General features: G+C 55.1%; 2 protein-coding genes across 16 annotated transcripts in view; one reads left to right on the top strand and one right to left on the bottom strand.

Annotated features, from left to right (window-relative positions):
* The first annotated feature begins 224 nt into the window (after nt 1-224).
* JADE2 (jade family PHD finger 2) overlaps nt 225-19,319 on the top strand; it is a 53,024-nt gene continuing 33,929 nt past the window's right edge. For 3 of the 15 annotated variants that reach the window (XM_032336707.1, XM_032336708.1, XM_032336694.1), the window contains exons 1-3: nt 1,532-1,906; nt 10,705-10,804; nt 12,944-13,032. In XM_032336707.1, coding sequence (XP_032192598.1) covers nt 10,705-10,804; nt 12,944-13,032 — 189 coding nt within the window. In that variant the 5' untranslated portion in view covers nt 1,532-1,906. Of the gene's footprint in view, nt 326-1,531; nt 1,907-2,112; nt 2,207-2,597; nt 2,682-3,303; nt 5,559-5,651; nt 5,837-10,704; nt 10,805-12,943; nt 13,033-19,319 lie in introns of those variants that run through there. The other 12 variants (XM_032336709.1, XM_032336702.1, XM_032336697.1 and 9 more) reach the window with 11 other exon arrangements.
* Nucleotides 2,117-6,552, bottom strand: LOC116587227 (translation initiation factor IF-2-like). The gene is made up of 5 exons (XM_032337932.1): nt 6,318-6,552; nt 3,525-3,874; nt 3,163-3,311; nt 2,869-2,948; nt 2,117-2,630 (listed from the first exon to the last, which is right to left on the bottom strand). Exons 1-5 carry the CDS (start codon nt 6,550-6,552, stop codon nt 2,137-2,139), a joined length of 1,308 nt encoding a protein of 435 aa, XP_032193823.1. The 3' UTR covers nt 2,117-2,136.

The following is a 19,319-nucleotide window of genomic DNA, read 5'->3' as shown; positions in this document are numbered from 1 at the left end:
TTTGGGGATGTTGACCCAGGCTCCCAGGTCTCCCCCACCAAACCCAGCCTGAGACCAGACCACCCCCTCCCCAGCTGGGAGCATCCGGAGAAGGCTGCAGCTGCCCCCCACCCCACCCCACCCAGGAGGCCAGCCCAGCTCCTTCCTCGAGAGAAGGTGAGCGCGGCGGGTGCCGCGGGTTGGGTGGGTGTGGCCCGTGGCTCCGGGAACCGATCCAAGGCCCCGCCACCGCCCGCGAGTCGCCCGACAGCCCGCCTGCCTGGCGAGCGCAAGCGCTTCTTCCAGAAACTGCGAGGATCCGAGCGCACTGTTTGTGCACCACAAGGTCAAGTCGGGAAGTGGAGCCGGAGGAGGAGGGGCGAGGAGGCGAAGGGTGGGGAAAGGGGCGCCCCGCTTCCTCGCCCAGTGCCAGCCTTTGGAAGTTGCCCCCTCGATTTTTAACCCTTTAGGGGTAATGGGAAGGACGAGCTGGGGGTTGGGGGAAGGGGACACTGTGGGGCAAACTCCTACTGGGACCGGGGCAAGCAGCTATCCACCCACCCATCATTGCGTTCCCCAACCCCCGGAAATGCGGGGCAGAGCTGGGAGCCCGGAGGCACCCGGGCGGGGGAGGGGGCGACGAACCCGAGAAGGACCCTCTCTACGGACCGCCCCTCTTTCTTGAGGTCGCCCACAATTTCAAGTTCCCCCCGCCCGGGTTGTTAGTTTCCATCTGCCGTGGGTGGGGGAGGAGGGCCGCGCCCCCTCCCCCAGACTCGCGCGCGCGCCCCTCCCCTCCGCTCCTGCCAGCACTTTCTGCTCACTTCTGGCGCTGCAAAGCGCCACGCGATTTATTCGATTCGCATTTTTAAACCAGCGATTCAGGAGCAGGGCCTAGGGCGAGGGTCTTCCAGCGTTGGAGCCCCGGGAGGCGGGGTGCTCAGTGCAAACCTCGTTCCCTCCGCGAGTGTCGCCTTCAGGCTGTTATTTGCAAAGAAACGTCTTTTTGACGCAGGGAGAAATGGCAAATTTTAAGTACGTCATTAATATGGCGCCAAAAGATTTTTTTAAGTATAAGCGTGCTTTTTTTTTTTTTTTAAAGGTTGCGGGGGGCGCCGCCCGGGTCTGGGGAGCGAAGGGGGCGGAGTGTGAGCAGAAAGTGTGAGTGAGAGAGTGGAGGGGCGGGGTATGTGTGTGAGTGTGTGAAGTGTGAGCAGACCTGATGGGACTTGCACGGGCGCAGCCGCCGCTCGGGCCCGGCCCTGGGGACAGGGCGGGCTGGGGGCGCCCCAGAGCCCATGGGGAGTCTGGGCCCGAGGTGCAGGCAGACGGGCAGCCCGGCAGAACACCCTCCCCCATGAGGCCTGCAACGCTACCTGGACCCGCTTCCGAAGCCAAACAACTGGGCTGGGGGTGGGGCGGGCGGCTGGGGGTGTCAGGAGTGGAGATCCGAGTGAATAAGAAAAAAGTGGCTACTCCCCCTCCCTCGCTCCTCCCGCCCGCCCCCACCCCACCCCCACCCCAACACATTTTTTTTTTTTTTCTAAAGAGATCACAAGGAAGTCTTGGTTTAAAAAGAAACAGAAACATACACAGGGGGATTGGTGAATGGTGCCGACCGCGGCCATCGCAGTTGGAGGCTATTTTGGAGGGGGGGTGGTGAGTAGCGTCCATGGAGTTACTTTGCGCCCATTCCTAGAGGCAAGGGTTTAGGTCCAGAGGGCTGACCGTCCCCAGCAAGGGTGCGGGGCCGGGGACGCCGCGGGCCCGGCCGCCTCCCTCACCGCGACCCCGGATGGATGCGCGCCCCCCGCCCGCCCGCGCCGGCCCCAGGAGCTCGGGGTTTCGGGAGCATCCTTCCCGCGCCGGCCCCCGCCGCGGCGCGTAGTCCAGGGCAGCGCCCCTCGGAAGGGCACCGTGGAGGAAGGTAAGATCCAGCCCCGAGCGATGGGCCCTGCGCATCTCCACGGCGTTATTTTGTGTTTTTTGCAACAGATCTGCCAGCGCTCCTCGCTCCCTCGCTCTCGCTCGCTCTCTCTCTCTCTTGCTCGCTCGCTCCCTCTCTCTCCTGCTGGCTGCCTGTTCTAGGAAGCCAGGGCGCGGGGGGGGGGGGGGCGGGAGATGCACAGCACAGGGGAGAGAGATTGCGCATGTTGGTCAGTCGTGTTTTAAAGAGTACATTGCGGGGAGGCTGAGAGGGGCGCATGCAACAACAACTTTTGGAAGGGTGAGCTTGGCGACCTTCTTTATTAATGACTGCGGCAAAGCGCCCCCGGGCCGGTGAGGGGGCGCGGGCGGGCGGGGGCGCGCCAGGGCTGCAACTTGCCCCGCGGGCTCTGGCCGCGCGGAGGGGCTGCGGCGGGAGACAGCAGTGGTGGGGAGGTCGTTCCGCCGGGGATGGGCGTTCGGAGGACCTGGAGCTATCTGCCCTCCTGTCGCCCTGAGTTTCATTTTGTTGATACGCAGCACGTCCGGCCGCCGAACCGGGCTGAGCCGGTGCACATGACTCCGCGCTGGGCTCACGTGCAGCCGGTCCGGTCCCAGACACCTTCCGGGGGCCACCGCCTCCGCCCTGTCGCCCCCTCTCTGGGTTGGGTGCACGCGGGCGCTGCACGCGGGGGCAGCATGCTTAGCTCCCGGGCGCGGAGGCTCTGCACAAATTAAACACAGTGTTTTGGAGGGGCGGGGGACACCCTTTCCAGGTGAGTATGCCGGGTGTGCAGCCCCGACGTACCGGGCGGGGGCTGGGGTCGGGGGCAGCCCCCCCTTCGGGGCTGCGCGGGAGACCGGCGGGGGAGAAGCGCTAGGAGAGTGGAAATGTACCGGCTGCGGCCGGAGCGGCGGGTGCGCGCCCGCGGGGCGACGGCAGGGGGCGTGGCCCTTGTTTACCTTCTCCCAACTCTGCCGGTTCGCGTCCCGCTTCGGGGACGGTACTGCAGTCCCCTAACCTCCGCCTCCGTCTCTGCCCCCTGGGTGGTACCGGGAAGATGTAGGCAAGTGGCAGTCTCAGCCCGGGACATACACACCTGACCCTCAAATAAGTGACACTGCAGCCCCAGCCCCCACTAAGCACCGCTGCAGTCCCTCTCCCGGATCCCCGGCCGCGCCCCGCCCCCGGCAGTGGCATCTTCCCGGCCTCACCTCCTTCCTCCCTCTCCCCCTCCCTCCTTCCCACCCACTCGCCTGCGCCTGCGGAGCGGCACCCGCCCGCTTCCTCCCCGCCTGGCTGCAGACTTGTGGCTCCCTCCGGTCCCTTCCCGCCTATCCCTGAGCCTAAGACACTCTGGTCTCCAGGCCAAGGGATGAGAAGGGGTCAGCTTGGCGACTCGTAGCTGTTATATCAGAAGGTGGGGATGTCTGCGAGACAGGCAGGAAGGCTTCGCTGTGGCTTCCAGAGGCCCAGGACACCCCACACATAACCAGTCCCCTGCCACACGTAGCTGCCCACTTCCCTAGAGGTTCGGCTCCTCTTACCGGCTTCACCTAAAGCCCTCCCCCCGCCCCAGGCGTCAGGTCCGCCGCCCCCGGCCCGAACCGCCTCTTGCCCTTCCTTCGCCTGGGCCGGAGCCCCCCGCAGCCACCTCCGGCTCCTCCTCCCGGCTCCCGCGGTCGGAATCACGCCGGCGCGCCTCCAGCCTGCGGTCCCGCTGACTGCCTCCAGGGGCAGGCTGGAGGCACGCGCCACCCCTCCTCCCAATCCTCTTAGCCTCAACCGCGGGCCGGGACGCTTTTTTTTTAACCACCTTGGCTGCAGGTCTCCTGTGCCCCGGGCTGTTGGGGGCGGGAGGGACCGTGTTTCCCTGTTCCCTGAGCCAAGGACACGCTGCGCCGGGCGACTCTGGTCTCTGCAGATTTCCAGACTTTGCTCCCGCGCTTAGCACCCCTCGCTCATCCACTGCGGGACATAAAGTTTTACCCAGAGGCTGAGTTTTGTAGGGGGTTATAGGGAGGCTCCTTGTCTGCACTCACAGCTGCGCTAAAGAGAATTGGGGAGGGGCTGAAAGGGCAGGACTGGCCAGCAGCCTTGCCTTTGTTGGAAAGGGGAGGAGCCCTGAGCTTTGAGCCTAGACTGGCCGTCAGGATGTCCCCTTTACGTTTCTGTTTGCAGACTGAATCAGGGGCCCAGGTGGTGGTACGGCTGCCTGGCCCCTCCTTCCACAGTGGCATTAACTCCCTCCCTTTACTGGTAAAATTCCCAGTAGGACATTTGGCAAAGGGGCCCTGCAAGGAGCTGCCAACCGGGCCTGGCCCTGTTTCCTGGGTTCCCAGGGTGCTGGCTTCTCCCCTACCCTGACTTCCTCTCTCACCTTAGGGCCCCAAGTGAAGGAACCATCCCTCCCGTCTCTTCTTCCTCAGGCGGGTTGGGACTTGCAAAGCGATCTAACAAGCAGAGGAGGAAAATAACAACAGAATAACTGTAAGGGGAAGGAATGAGTAATAAAGCCGACCCAGGCAGGGAGGAGGGCTTTCATGTTTAAGAGACGCTATTTGCTTTTTAGGTCACAGGCTGCAAAACAGGCTTTGATCCGAAGTGGGCGAATAATTTATTGAGAAAGTTTGCATGGTGGGGGAAAAAAGGGGATGTTTGTTTGATCTGGAGTCCTCTGCGTTGTCCCAAGTGCTGTTGGGTGTTTGGAGTGGAAAAGCATTTGGTTCTACAGCAAATCCCTCACAGAGGGAAGTCCTTGCCCCAGGCAGCAAGCCTTGCACTGAATGTTGATTTTGAAACTGTTTGGCCAAAGGTCTCTCTAGCACTTTTGGAGATGAAGTGTTTAAGGACAAAGTTGTTTGGACTTGGGATGCAGCAATGTTTCCAGAACATTTCCCATCCAGCATGCTTTTCCTTTGCCTAAATTGCTTGGCTAAATGGCCAGTAACACTAATCCAAGAGAGCTTCCACTTGGCTTTCATTGGCAGGTGAGGTGGGACTGCTGGTCCCAGCCCCCAGGGTGCACCCCAGAATTTTGAGAGTAGGCCTTTGACACTGACTACCACATCTTTGAGGTAGCACTGGTGGGGGGGGGGGGTGGCGAGCAGGGTGTTCTGGCTAACTGGAGTTGCTGGTGACAGGGAGGAGGTTATCTTATACCCAAGACCCGGTTCAGTGACTTCCAGTCCAAATTCTTCACAACTCATTTAGCAAGCTCTTCACAGACCTCATAGTTAGTTCTACCTTTAGGTGCTCCAGGGCAAGGTCAGGATTGTGGGGAGGAGTTACCCCTGGCCTGCTTTGTCTTCCATCCACATAAGACCCTGACTGTGTGGCTCAAAGTTTAGGAACCCAGAAAGGTTCTCAGATAACCCATAGGAATCTGGAGTACCCCAGCCACACTCTGGGCTACAACAGGCCTGAGTACCATCGGGAGGTGGCGGGGTGGGGAGGGGGCAGGGTACACCACCTGGTGACAGATAACCTGAATTTGAATGCTATAGCTGTGCAGTCACCAGCTGTGACAGTTGCTTTGTTCCTCACTTTCTTCATCTGCAAGTGGGGTTAATAACAGTCCCTACCCCATGATTGGTATATGGATTGAGCAATATATTGCATAATGAAGATTAAACCCAAAGCCAGGCATGTGGTAAGCACTTGATTAGTATTGGCCATTTTTACTATTATTAATGAACTGGAGAGGGCCCAGATGCAGCTTTGACCTTTGATCTCTCCCCTTTAGGCTAGGCCAGAGAGCCAGCTCCCTTCCCTGAAGAAGGGCTCGGAAGGACCTTGCAGTGGCCAATGGGCAGCCATCTATGGGAGCGAGCGGACTGAGCTCTGCCCTCTCTGAGGTGGAGGGTAGGGTGAGAAGGTGCAGAAGGACAAAGTAGACAAAGCCCCTTTCATTCTTCCAGGATCCCCTAGGTATGTCCCCAGAACTGGGTTTGGGGGGTGAGTGTGGGCAGCATGTTTCAAGGGAGCTGGGTACCCTCTGGGACACTTGGTATTGCAGGTGGGCCATGATGAGTGTTGGAGGAGGACTAAGGCGCCCCTGTGCTCGGAGAAGCAAGTTTGAGGATCTGTGTGTACAAAATCTTTTCTGTAATAGCAATTACTGTCCCCGAGAAGGCATTAAAGTTAATGAGAGATAGGAAAGAGCGGGGCTCGACCCCCGCTTAAAGCGGTTTAAGAGCATGCAGTTTTTGTTTTCTGAATGTCTGGCCTTCCCGACACAAGGAGGCTCTGAGGACAGGTTTTCCAGCCGAAATATCATTAAATTGTATTAGCATCTTATTACACACACGCCTAAGCGGTCTGCCTCAGACAGGGAGAGTTTTTGTTTCTCTTTGAAAGATTGTCTGGAATGGTAAATTGCCTGCTTGAAAGCCATTCCCCCCCCCCTTACCTTTTTTAAGGAAGAAGACGAAGTCCTGCTGTGTGTGGTGGCGGGCAGGGCAGGCCTGGTGGCCCCCAGGGAGGAGAGGCTGGAGGCCAGGTTGGGGTGTTTTAACTGCCCAGGGAGCTGCTGCACTAGGTGGAGCTGAAAGGCCCACTGTTCCCAGGGTCAGCTGGAAGAGCGTTAATGGAGGCCCAGGGTGTTTGAGTTTATTTGCAGAGAGGTCTTTAAAGGGGGCTGGCATTGGGCATTGGTGTTTCAAGTCCAGACCCAAGGCCCCCACTAAGACCAATGGCTAGTGCTGCCAAGAAAACATCTGCCACCAAATTGCTGCCCTATTACTTAGTTGACATTGATCATTAGCCAGGAGCCCAACCAAATAAAGCCTCCTGGAAAATGTGTGAGGTTAAGATGGGGAAGGCAGGCTGTGAAAACAGGACAAAATCTTGGCCTGGGGTGTTTGTTCCTGCAAAGCTGCAGGCCGGCCAGCTGGGCTCTGTGCTCCCCACACTTCTGTAGGGAGGGGACAAGAACATACTCCACACTCCCTGGGTACCAAGCCCATATCGTGTGCTGGGGATAACATAAGGGGCCATCGGGGCTCTCGTGGAGATCCAGACAGACCGTGCTTCTCACTCCCCTCTCTGAGGAGGAAAGCATTCAACAAGTAGATCACCAGACTGTAATTGTGGTGGAGGCTCTGAAGATGTTGACTAACGGCGTTGTGGGCTCTCTTTAGAGAAGGTAGCAGGCGAAGACCTCCTTGACATTTAAGCTGAAATGTGAAGGATAAAACATCAGACATGTACGCACTACATAGAATCTTCCAGGCAGAGAGCACATCTGTGCATAGGTCCCAAAGCATGGAATTTGTGGCTTCTTTCCGGAGATGAAAGGAGACCAGTGTAGCTAGAAAGCCGTGAGGAAGGGGATAGTGGGCCCTGTGAACTTGCTGAGGTAGGAAGGGGCCGGATCGTGTAGGATATTGTGGTCAAGAGTTTGAGTTTTGTCCTTTGATCGGCAGGAAGCCTTTGAAAGATTTTAAAAAGAGGGGGTATGACACGATCTGATTTATGTTTTTTTAAAGGTCACTCTGGCTGCTCTGTGGATTCTAGATAGGGGAGGCGCGATAGCGGGAGCTAGGAAATGAATGCAAAGTCCAGGCAAGAGATGGGACTGGTTCGGGCCAGGTTGGTAGCAGTAGACAGGCAGGGACAAATGGATGCATTCAGCGTAAGTTCTGGAGGGAGAGCCCACTGGACTTGTCAGGGGTTGGCTGTGGGGCAGAGATTGCAGAGAGGCCGTGGGGCTGCTGCATTGAAGGATCCCTAGGACACCATGCTCAGAGGAGAGCTGTGTCTCCTTGTCTCTGTGCTGGGGATGGTGTGGGAGGTGCCAAGGGGAGGAAAAAGGGACCCTTGCTCTCCTAGACTCTCCTTTATAGGTAGGGCTTCAAAAGCCCCCACAAGTAAGTGCCTTAGGACAATAGGGTGTTCTCCCAGAGCAGACCTTGCTTTGGGACAGGTTGGAGGAGCTAGTGGAGAGAGGAAACTAGAGGCCCAAGTGTCAGCACCCACCCGCCTGGCCTGGATTTTGGCTTTGGTGAAGGAGTCCTCCCTGTCTCCTAGCTGTGTTGGAATGGGGGTTCCAGGGACAAAGGACTGTCCCATGGGAGAGCCCAGGCCTCCTTTGGCACTTCATTAGCCACTTACAGTGGAGGCTCACCTGAGGCAGGGAGGCCTTTGGAACAGACCTGGTTCAAAGGAAAGAAGCTTCACTCACAAAACAGTAGCTTCCCTCTGAAGCCTAGTTATTATTCCAATTAAGCCACACACAATCTGCTCCCTTAATAACACCCTATCCCAGAGAACTGTGGGGTGTTTTCACAGGGGGCAGGTTGGACAGGGCTGAGGGTGGGGTACAGGTCTGCATGCTGCAAGTCACTATGACAGGTCCCTGGGCAGCAGGAAACAACATTACCAGAAGGGCATTGACCATCAGAGGGTCCTGTCCCAGGTGGTCTGACTTAGAGTGTAGGTGCCCCTGGGTGAGGGGGTGTGGCTCAGAGGACTTCTCACCTGGCCCCAGATTATCACAGAATGACTAGCACCTATGTGGAGAGCCAGCCACCGTGCTCAGGGCTTAACGCTGCTCTCATTTATTCTCACCAGCCGATTCTGGCCCATAGATGTGTTTAGTTTGGCCCTCTCAAAGTGTTTTTAAAATTCTGAAGCAATTGCCAACATTGGAAGTTCAGGAGACTTATGTGAAAATCCAGATGGAATCCTTGTCGTCTGGGAGGCACATCTTTCCCAAGAACCCAGGTCTGTAGAGGAGTAGAGTTAGAATTTGAACTCAACAACCCAAATCCAGAGTTTCTTTTCTTCTTTGGGAGATGTGGGCCTGGAAGTGGAAGCACCTGGGATCCACGGGCAGGATTGCAGGAAAGAAAAGTAGATACGGTCATAGCACATATCCTGCTGCTGCCCCCACCTGTGAGAGTGCTGGGCTGGTAAGAGGCAGGCTAGGCTCAGGGCCCTGTCAAAGTCATCTTTGTCACACTCAGATGCCGGAGGAGAGCAAGGATGGAAGCTGTGGGTAGCAGAGCATTATTGTCCCATTCAGTCCACAACCTGGGCCATGGGACTGCTTGTACTCTCTTGCACGGAGGCAGAGAAGTCTGAAGGTCAAGAGCATGTGCTCCTGAACCAGATAAACTTCTTATAAGCACGGTAATCTTGAGCAAGTCATTTAACCTCTGTGCTTCCTTTTCCTCATCTGCAAAAGGGAAGCAGCCATCATGCCCACTGGCATAGAGGGTCTGCTCTTAGGGTTTCATGAGGTCCCTGTGTACCAAGGCATCCTCCTCTTTCTGTCACAGTGTTGAGGAATTTACATCCCTGGCACTTATGCCGCTGGTAGCCTCGGGCTCTGCCTGCCCCTGTGGAGCTACCCAAGGGAATCTTTCTATCATCCTAATCCTGCTGTTAGGGGACACTGCAGTGGGGAGAATGTCTTGGCTGAGGTCAGGTCTGAGGCGGAGGGTCCTGGTTGGCCTAGAGGTCTGGATGGTCATGCCCCACCTTAAAGAGCTGATGTTCCCTGTCTCTGCAGGGTCACCGGGATATAATGGGAAACCCAGGGCTCGGCACAAACAGACTTGTTGGAGTGGGTGGCAGTGACAGGCGCCCCATGGGGACCGGTGGGGACCCCGGTTGGCCGGCAGCTGGACTGAGCAGCAGGACTTCTCTTGACTGACACTGGCTCCTTGCCCTTGGCTTCGGGCAGTGAGGTGGCCCAGGTTCCAGACGAACAGGAAAGTGATTGGAAAATGCTATGGGTCCTGAATCCCAGATCTGTTCTCACATTAGGACTCAGCTACTGACTAGCTGTGAGACACAGGGCAGGTGAACAAGCCCCTTGGGTTGCTCCCCTCCAAGAAGAGACAGAAGCAAGCCCTGCCACCCTGGACTCTGTGGAATCCAAGGAAATAGTGGGTGGGAAAGCGTTCCCCACAGGCAAGAGCTGACCCTGGCACCAAGGCAGCTCTCAGTGTGGGCTCAGGCATAAGACCACATGGATTCAAATCCCAGTTCAGCCAGTTAGAGTCGGACAAGGCCCGGTGCCTCGGGAGTCAGGGAAGCCAATGGCTTGGAGCTTCCAGGGGTGTTAGGATCAGGAGCCGAGCCAGTGTTGTTAGAGGAAGGAGTTCAGTATGGGGAGCTGCTCATCCTACCTTGAAGTAAAATCCTGTAGTTGAGATAAAGGTGGTTAATGTTCTTATCTGGAGAAGGACATCGCTTGAAGGAGGGCAGCCCAGCCTAGGACCAGTCCCCCTGGGCCGGGCGTGTCTCAGGAACCCAGCTTGGAGCGTCCCTCCTCCTATGTCCTTTCCACACTCCTCTGGCCACCACCCTCAGAATGTGCCTTCAGTGCTATCTGAGCTGGCTTGTCTCTAAACTCAGGTGGCGTGGTCCCTCTGGAAGAATCAGTCTTGTTTCCCCTTCCTGCATCTCCTCTGGGGTGGGAGTGGATTCTCTGGACCACCTGAGTTGCCTTGAGTGGAAGCTAGGGCTGAGCACGCCCTAATCATTGTTCTGGGGCCACTGACTCCCTTGCCCTCCTTCTGTCGTCTTTGGCTGGACTCCTGCTCATCTTGGGGCTGTGGACTCGGGAGGTGGGAGATGCAGCCCTCTGTCCCACTCCCAGGGCTCCTGTGGGTGGCTTGGGAGAGAGGGTGAGGCTGGCTGGGAGAAGGCTAGGGCAAGAGGGCCTTGTTCTTGTTCTTAACTGCAGCAGGGTGAGTATGGGGAGGTAGGTTATTGGGCAGTTTTCTGAGAGACTGAGGATTCCCCAAGCCTCCTATAAGTATAATGGAGCCTGCCTTTTGTTGCAGATGGAAGAGAAGAGGCGAAAATACTCCATCAGCAGCGACAACTCTGACACCACTGACAGTAAGGCCTTCCATTTGGGGCTCCTACAAGGAAAGCATTTGAATAATTATCAGGCCCCCAGGCCCAAGTGGGGGGAGGCTGCCCCATGGTCTCAAGTGTTGGTGAAAGTGTTAAATCAGGCCAGGTCCTTGTACTTAGTACTGAGAAAGTCGTACACATGTGTGGCCTCTAGACCCTTGCTGTCTTCTTCACCCTACTCCCCTCTACCCCCTAGGTCTCAGTCCCACGTGTTTTGCTCCGGTTGGAAAAGATCATCTCCCCTCTATTTCTTTGCATTTGCTGCTCCTGGCTGCTAGGAGCACATCCCTCTCCCTCTGGCCCTTAATGTTAGATCAGGACCCTATTGAAAGTCTCTGCACAACAGACAGAAAATCCGTTAAGTTTTATTATAATTACCTGAGAGAAGTATCATTTCTTAATTAGCGGTAAGCTCCTTGATAAGAGGGGTCATGTCTGGCTCATTGCTGTGTCCCCAGTTAGAGCAGGTACTTAATAGGTGTTCAGTAAATGTTTGTCAACAGAATGAACAAGGGATCTTGGCAGGAGAATCTGAGAGGTAGACTTGTGTATGGGCTGTGTGGCAGCTGGATGACTTGGGGTTGGGGGTCACAGGGATGGTCGAGGAGAAAAGAGGCTTAGGGAGCCACTTCTCAAATGTGGGGGAAGATAAGGGAGGTTTGTGGAAGGTGCGAGCTTTTCTCTGATACCAGAAGGCCGCTCTTCCCAGATGCCTCAGGAACCTGCCCTGCATGAGCTGGTCGAGTAAGGAGTTCTGTTGTACCCTACGTAGGAGAGGTACACTGCCAACTCCCTGCAGCCTGGTGGGAACCCACACAGAGGAAGAGGCTGAGCTCATTGCCAGGGAGGCTGGGCCTGGAGCCCTGCAGCTCTGCACCTCAGTTTGTTCACGAATGTGCTGAGCAGCTGGGGATAGCCCCCCAAGATCCTGAGGACAGACACCAAGATGGCCAGTCACTCCCAGCCCCTTCCCTACCTCCAGGTCTCATTCACTGCCCTTTAGAGTCTGTTTGCTCAGCTCGGCTCTGGTGTCTAACCTGGCCAGCCCTTCCTCCCTGTGGCAGGAGATCACAGCGTCCCGCCCTCTGTGGCCGCAACCACATTGGCTGTGGCTTGTCTCAGCAGAGCCAAGAAGAACCGCATCCTTTGCTTCTGACTTCAGTCAGGCACGGGAACCCCTGAGGGCCAGGCACCTGCAGGAGTGGGGGTCTGGGCAGCTGCAGTAGAGTTGGGCTGGACTGTGGCTTACTCCCTTCCCACCAGCCCCCCACCCATGGCTGCTGCCCCTTGGACCCACGGGATAAAGGCTGTAGTCATGCGGTCCAGCAAGGGCCTCGGACTCTAGTGGTAATATCTCATGTTTATCGAGCCAGGCTCTGGGCCGGGGACTCTGCTAAGCCTTAAGAGGCGTGGCGTCCCTGAATTCTCACAGCTTTTTGTTAAGTTAAGTTAAGGTTAAGTCATTTGCCCGGGGTGACAAGCTAGCAAATGGGTTTACTTTATTTTTATTTTTATTTTTTTAAGATTTTATTTATTTATTTGACAGACAGAGATCACAAGTAGGCAGAGAGGCGGGCAGAGAGAGAGGAGGAAGCAGGCTCCCTGTTGAGCAGAGAGCCCGATGCGGGGCTCAATCCCAGGACCCTGGAATCATGACCCAAGCCGAAGGCAGAGGCTTTAACCCACTGAGCCACCCAGGCACCCCATGGTTTACTTTAGAGCAGCATTCTTCCTACTGTTCTTTCGTGCCTCTGCATATCCACTGGGCATCATCCCAGATAGGATAGTGTCTCCAGTTATCCCCACCTAGGGCAGGAATGAAGCATGGCCACAGATGGCCTCCTTCCGCAAGGAATAAGCAGAGGATGAGAGAGGGCAAGGGACCTGTAATGGATCACAGAATAAGCTAATCCTGAGTCTGGGTCACTGCCTTTTATTTCCTAAGCCCCTATGCTTGGTGAGCGGAGGAAGCACTCACGTCCCCACGCGTCCTTGGAGAGGTCCAGAGCAGGGACAGGGTCTCACAGAGGTTTCCACCTCCTGAACATGCAAGTCAGAGCCTTCCTTACAAGCTTCCTGTCCTTGGTCAGGGGTAGGTGGTGGGTGGGTGGGTGGTGTCCCTGGCCTTCCAGGGGCCCCTAATGGGCTGTGCTCTCTCTGCAGGTCACGCTACATCTGCTTCACGATGCTCCAAACTGCCCAGCAGCACCAAGTCGGGCTGGCCCCGGCAGAACGAAAAGAAGCCCTCAGAGGTGGGTAGTGATGAGTGTCTGGACAAAGAGGAAGCGGTGGTGGGGAAGTGACAGGAGTGGACTGCCGTGGAGAGGGAGGGAGGGAGCGCTGCGGATGCGAGGTGGGGGGAGCCTTCCCCCCAGAGAGAATAAGCCCTGCAGAGCCAGGCCAGTGTTGCTGAGTGCCATGAATGGGAGAAGGGGGTACATGTGCCAGCCGTAGCCATGTAGGTTGTTGTAAAGATGTTCCAGTTGAGCTGAGTGAGAGTAGAGGCCTTTCAAGGATCATAAGCAGGGTAATGACAGAGTCTGACGTGTTCACAAAAGGCCCCACTGGCTGCTGTGAGGAGAAAGGAAAATGTGGGCAGGGGTGGGAGCCGGGAGGACTTTTCTGCAGTTGTCCAGGGGAGAAGCCATGGTGGCTGACAGCCAAGTAGTGGCAGTAGAAGAGGAAGCAGTCAGATTTGGAATGTTCCGGAGGATAAGCCAAGGGCACCACGAGGTGCTGATATGGGGGTGAGGGCTGGGGTCCTCAGGATCATCCAATTAAGTTATCTGCTCCTTCTGCCCGAGTCCCATGCATCTGCATCCCAAGCCTTCCATACTTGGGCCTGGGATGTTGCTTATGGCAGGTAGAGGTAGGTATGCCTGCCTTCTCGAGCTGTGAAAAAGAGCACCGGAGGTGGGTGGTGTTGGACATGAATGGACATCATGATCCTGCTTCTTGTGGCCCCTGAAAAATCACATCCTAGGACCACGTCACACTCTCTCAGGTCCTCAGTGCATTGCACAGGGCACAGAAGAGGCCCTTTGCACAGATGCAGCTGCAAGCGCATTGAGCCCCCAGGAATGGGGTTTGAATCTGGCCCTACAGCGTAGCCAGGAGCTGAGCTGGACATTTCACTTTTTTGATCCTTCTCAGTGCATCTGTTACAATGAGAAAATTGAGGATCCCAGGGTAGTGTAGCCAAGACCTGAAGCTCTTGAGGCCAACATTGCCAAGGGTGGGAAGGCCCAGAGTCTTGGTGCATAGCCCTTGAAGTGGAGTCGGGGAGGTTATCTTTGTTCTGAGCCTGGAGCCCCGCTCCCCACTAACTGCAGAAGCAATCATGGCATCGGGGGCAGTCCTGAGAAGCGGTAGTTAACCTGTCCCTTGGGGATAGGGGGGGCATCTTCCGCAGAACCTTGTATTTGGGAAAAAAACTCGAGCTGGCCTACCCTAGGACTCTCTTTTTTGTGTGTGTAGGGTGGGGATTGGGACCTGATGCCTCCCATCCCCGTCCCCCAACCTAGTGTCCTCCTTTGGCCCCATGGGAGAGGGGTAAAGGTGGAAAGAGATGCCTCTGGGAATGCAGTAAGGACTGGGATGAAAGCTGAGAATTAGGTGGGCATGAGGGATACTGTTTTGAAGTTCTTAGCACCCTCTTGTATCAGCCCTGCTCAGTGGGTAGATGGATGTGCTCAGGGGCACTGGAATGCACGAGGCAGAGTGTGCTGTAGGACTCTGGGAGCCTCTGGGACCACCTCTCTTCTCCTCTACCCTCACTCCCCTCCTGCCCTCTTACCCCCAACTTAGAGCCACTGGGCCTCCCCAGTTACTATAGTTGCATTAGTAAAACAATAGCCACTTTTATGTTCCTTTCCTGTACCTAGGAGGCAGGAATTCTCTGCCCTTTTTGGAGATGAGGAACCTGTCTCAGAATTCAACCTGCCCCTGCCCACTGTGGCTATTCAGATTGGAGAAGAGTGGGTAGTTCTGGGGAGCTGCTGGGGATGGCTGGTTCCCCCAACTCTGCCTGCCCTGCTTTCTCCAAGCACCAGCAGGAGGTGGGGCCGTTTCTCAAGGTAGCGATCCCAAGGGCAGGGCTGCCATCTGTACCCTGGATAGGCCAGGGGCTGGGAGGAAACAGGTGTCAGTGAAGGCTGAGGGGAAAGAGTGATTTGCATGAGGCTAAAAATTCCCCTCCCTCTTGGGTTTTCCAGCACAGAGCCTTTGAACCTTTCTCCACCTAAAAATAGAATCACATCTTTGTAGGGGTGCTGATGCCCAGCTCTGCTGGGGACTGGTTTTGTATAGCCCTGGGTTTGAGCCCCAGGGCCTCTGCAGGCAGCTCTGAGGCCTGACTGAAGACATCCGCCCTCAAGTCCTGGGCTCCAGGAGGGCTGAGGAAGCCCTCCCTGCCTTGAACTGTGGCCAAGGACAAGTTTTTCCTCCCACAGCAGGCTGGAGTGCAGCCTGTGAGGTTTCCCTCGTCCCCTAAGTGAGGAGGCTGAACCATAGCCGGCATAAATTCCAAGTGATCGTGGGGCCGAGAGGAAACCCATCAATGAAAGCTTCCAAATTATTTGGCTCATGAGAAGGCAGAGATGAAAAGCAAGGATTTGGCGGCAGATAATGTTTGCGCTAAATCTCCTCGCTGGGCTGTTCCCCTCTCTTTCTGTGACGGGGTTGAAGAGGAGGCCCTTAATAGTCTGTAGGGCCTAAGGGCAGAGAGCTTTGGTCACCTTGGTGGAAGGGGATTTGGGAGTCCCATCTGTCCAGTCCCCTGCAGTAATATACCTGTGGGGTGGCTCTCAGGCTGGTCATACAATGTGTTTCCAGTCTGACCCAAGATCCCAGCCAGAATACTTGTAAATTGATGTGCATGGTGCAGGCCTGTCCCTGGTGGGGAGCCCATGGTTCCCTTTGTCTCTTCATTTCTCAGTGTGGACAGTGATGGCATGGGGGTTTTGATAACTAGGAGTTCTTAGCTTAGCAGCAGCACCAGCACATAGTGAAGCCAAAAGCCACAGTAAGGGCTGGGCTTGGGTCTACGCCAGACCAGCGGCTGCCCCTGTGATGACCTGCCAGGGGCCGCCCTTCTCAGTGCTCCTGAAGGTATAAATCTGTATACCAGAGTAAGGTGCTGCAGGGCTGGAAAAAAGTGCTCTGACCTGGAGTCAGGACCCTGGACAGGGCCGAAGCCTGGAGGCCCAGCTTCCCTTCTGGCCTTTAACCAGTCAGTGGCCTCCCTGGCCAGAGTGGAAGAAGGGGTGGGGGAATACAGGTCTCAATACTGGAGCTGAAGGGACAGGCCCATGGGTTCCTGGGAAAATGGGTTTTCGGTGGAAGTGTACCAAGTCTGAAGTCGGCTGCAGGATCCCCTTTGGCAGTAGAGGACAAAGGTATAGTTGACCCCAAGGACACAGGCTGCTCCCTTCCTCTGCTCTGCCTGCCTATAGGATCCCAACAAAGCTGAGATGTGTCCCTTAGGGCTTAAATCAGCAGGCCAGCCCTGAAGGAAGGGAAGGGCTTAGCCTGTCCTGGGAAGGGGGTACTAGTATATAAACCATGCTATGGCCTTGGGTTTCTGGCTTGGCTTGTCTGACCAGATCGCATAACCATTATTGGTGCTTACCACTTTGTGGGTCCTAACTCTGCGAATCTGATGGAATCATGAAGGCTATTCTTTTAAATACTAATACCAGGCCCCCATCCTACCTCATCCCCAGAAGTTCTGACTTAAATGGTCTAGAGTGGGGACCCCAGGTCTCTGTACTTTTCTCGAAGCCCTTTTGTTGGAAACCAGGTTTGAGAACTACTGCCACAGACCTTTCTCCTTAATTTGCCAAGATGGGAGTTCCTGACTTGATCCTTCCTGGAAGGACCCTGAGGCCGAAGGAAAAAGGGGAGGCCTTCCAGCCTGGTTCAGTGACCTAAGCAAAAGCAGGGAATGTGGGTGAGTGGGGTCCACCTGCTGATCCCTCCCTCACCAACAGTGGCCAAGGGACTGACAGTTTTCTGCCAAACCATCGGCCTGGCCTTGGTATGAAGGACAGTTCAGGAGAAGACCTGAGGCTGGCCCCGTAGGTTGGAAGCTGGTGTTTGAGGCTGTGTCTTTCTCAGGCCTGGTGCAAAGAGGCAGACGGAAGGACAGGCCAAGCGGTGGGGGTTTCCCCTGGGCAGGGTTTTCAGGAAGTCTGAGTCCCCAAAAATCAGCCAATGGGCAGGGACCCGGGTCTTCAGGACCCAAGAGCTACTGATAGTGATTAAGCTCAGCAAGCATGTGAGGGCACCTGACAGGCCCAGCTGGGTGCCAGCGGGGAGAGGATGGGGGAGACGCAGAAAATGCAGGCGCTATCTCCAGGGAGCTGGTCCTTTGGTAGTAGGATGCAGGTGCTAAACAGGAAAGTGTCTGTTAGGAGAGGTGCGGCCAGCTTTGCCACTGAGGAACTCTTGACTGTTCGTCCCTGAGCCTCCAGGTCATCATCTGTAGAGCCCTGCCATGGCCTCTCTGTTCAGTAGAAGTGACTGTCCTTCCCTGAGGCTTGTGGAGCCCAAAGGTGGAGGAAGTGAGTGGAGGTGCAGCCTCCCTGGGATTGAAGTCTCGATGGTCCCAGAATGGGGTGGGATAGGAGTTGGGATGCATCTGTCCTTTTCCTTTGTAGGCCTTGGTGACAAATTGGTAAACCCCTAGATGAGAGAGTAGGGCTCTCTGCAGTTTCCACAGGGGCCCTTTACCATACTCCGTTTCTTGCCCTTGGGGACAGGGCCTCAGAGAAAAAGATGATCCTTGTGAATGCACAGTCTCTGTCACCACTGGGGTGTCCCCTAGACTCAGGGTCCATGAAAGTTTCTAAGTCCCCCCCCCCCCGAAAAGGCAGCAAGGATGCAGCTTAATGGCTTGACCTGTTGCTTTTAAAAAATGGGATCCTTCTACCCTGGGTACCGGCATGGGTGGCCAGAATGTGTTGGGGTGCAAAGCCACAGGGTAAAGAAGGTGCCTTCCTAGAGGAGCACAGGTGCTATCCAGATGTTTGAAATAACATTTTTTATTAGAACAGTGATGGCATATGTTACAGTAAAAGGCAAAATGCCGACAAACTTTAAAGATAAAATACAAGGGGCACCTGGGTGGCTCAGTGGGTTAAGCCTCTGCCTTCAGCTCAGGTCATGATCTCAGGGTCCTGGGATCCAGCCCTGCCCGCATCAGGCTCTCTGCTCAGCAGGGAGCCTGCTTCCCCGACCCCCACCTCTCTGCCTGCCTCTCTGCCTACTTGTGATCTCTTTCTCTCTGTCAAATAAATAAATAACATCTTTTTAAAAAATAAATTAATTAAAAAAAATAAAGATAAAATACGAGAAATCCAGAAAGGTTTTATGCTTGCCCTGTGGTTTCAAGCCATGTTTCTAGTCAACAGTTCCTCTGCTGCCCCATGGGGCAGGCAGGCAGGCGGTGAGGGGGAGCCCTTCCACTGGGCCAAGCGCCTGCTTTCTTAGACTCCTGCTGCCTTCCTCTGGAGTGGGGAGCAGAATCCACTTCCAGTATAGTTAGAACCAGTGCTGCTCTCGCCAGCTGGAAAGTCCTCCTGGCCTCTGGGGCTTGTCTTGCAAAAGAAATGTGTGTAATAAATTCTTTTAAAGAGCAGGAAGTGCTGTTATCCTTGTGAAAGAGAAAGAGGGTATGTGTTTGAGAGATGGAGAAGTCTGACCAAATTAGCCTAGTGGTAGCTTGAATAGGGCTGGGCAGAGGGTGGCTGTGTTCAGAGTCCTCCTCTGGTGTTTTATGACTAATTTAAAGTAAGTTTGCTCTTGGCTGAGATACTCTCTTTTTTTTCTTTCTAAGATTTATTTATTTATTTGAGAGAGCCAGCAGGGGTGGGTGGAGGGGAGAAGAGAGGAAAAGAGAATCCTAAGCAGGCTCAGTGCTGAGCAGAGCCCAATACAGGGCTTCATCTCATAACCCTGAGATCATGACCTGAGGTGAAACCAGTAGTCGGAAGCTTAGCTGACTGCGCCACCCAGGCACCCCTGGCTGAGATACTCTTTATCAGATTCCAGCCCAGGAGGCTTTTTTTGTTTTGTTTTGTTTTTAAGATTTTATTTATTTATTTGAGAGAGAGCATGCGGGCATGAGTAGGGGAGGGACAGAGGGAGCCCTCCTCTCTGCAGGGAGCCTGACTTAGACCTCAGTCCCAGGACCCTGGGATCATGACCTGAGAAGAAGGCAGATGCTTAACGTCTGAGCCACCCACACACCCTTCCCCCAGGAGAGACTTCGTAAAAGAAGAAATACCTGGCTGGCTCCCAGGCAGTAATATTGCAGCAGTTAAAATACAGTGCAGACCTCAAATAGTGGTTTACTTCGAGTCTCAGTTTCTCTATCTGTAAAATGGAGGTGATATGGATCAGTTGGCATTATATGTAGAGATACATGTATATTATATATACTTAAAACATTTAGAATGGCACCTGATTTAATAGGACAATTACTTTTCAAAATTAGCTGTTTTTTTTTATAAAAGATTTTATTTATTTAAATAAAAAG

The sequence above is a fragment of the Mustela erminea genome, chromosome 3 (assembly GCF_009829155.1).
Source record: "Mustela erminea isolate mMusErm1 chromosome 3, mMusErm1.Pri, whole genome shotgun sequence".
Classification (NCBI taxonomy): domain Eukaryota; kingdom Metazoa; phylum Chordata; class Mammalia; order Carnivora; family Mustelidae; genus Mustela; species Mustela erminea.
The sequence above is the reverse complement of the archived record's forward strand: the minus strand, read 5'-3'. Positions and strand labels throughout refer to the sequence as shown.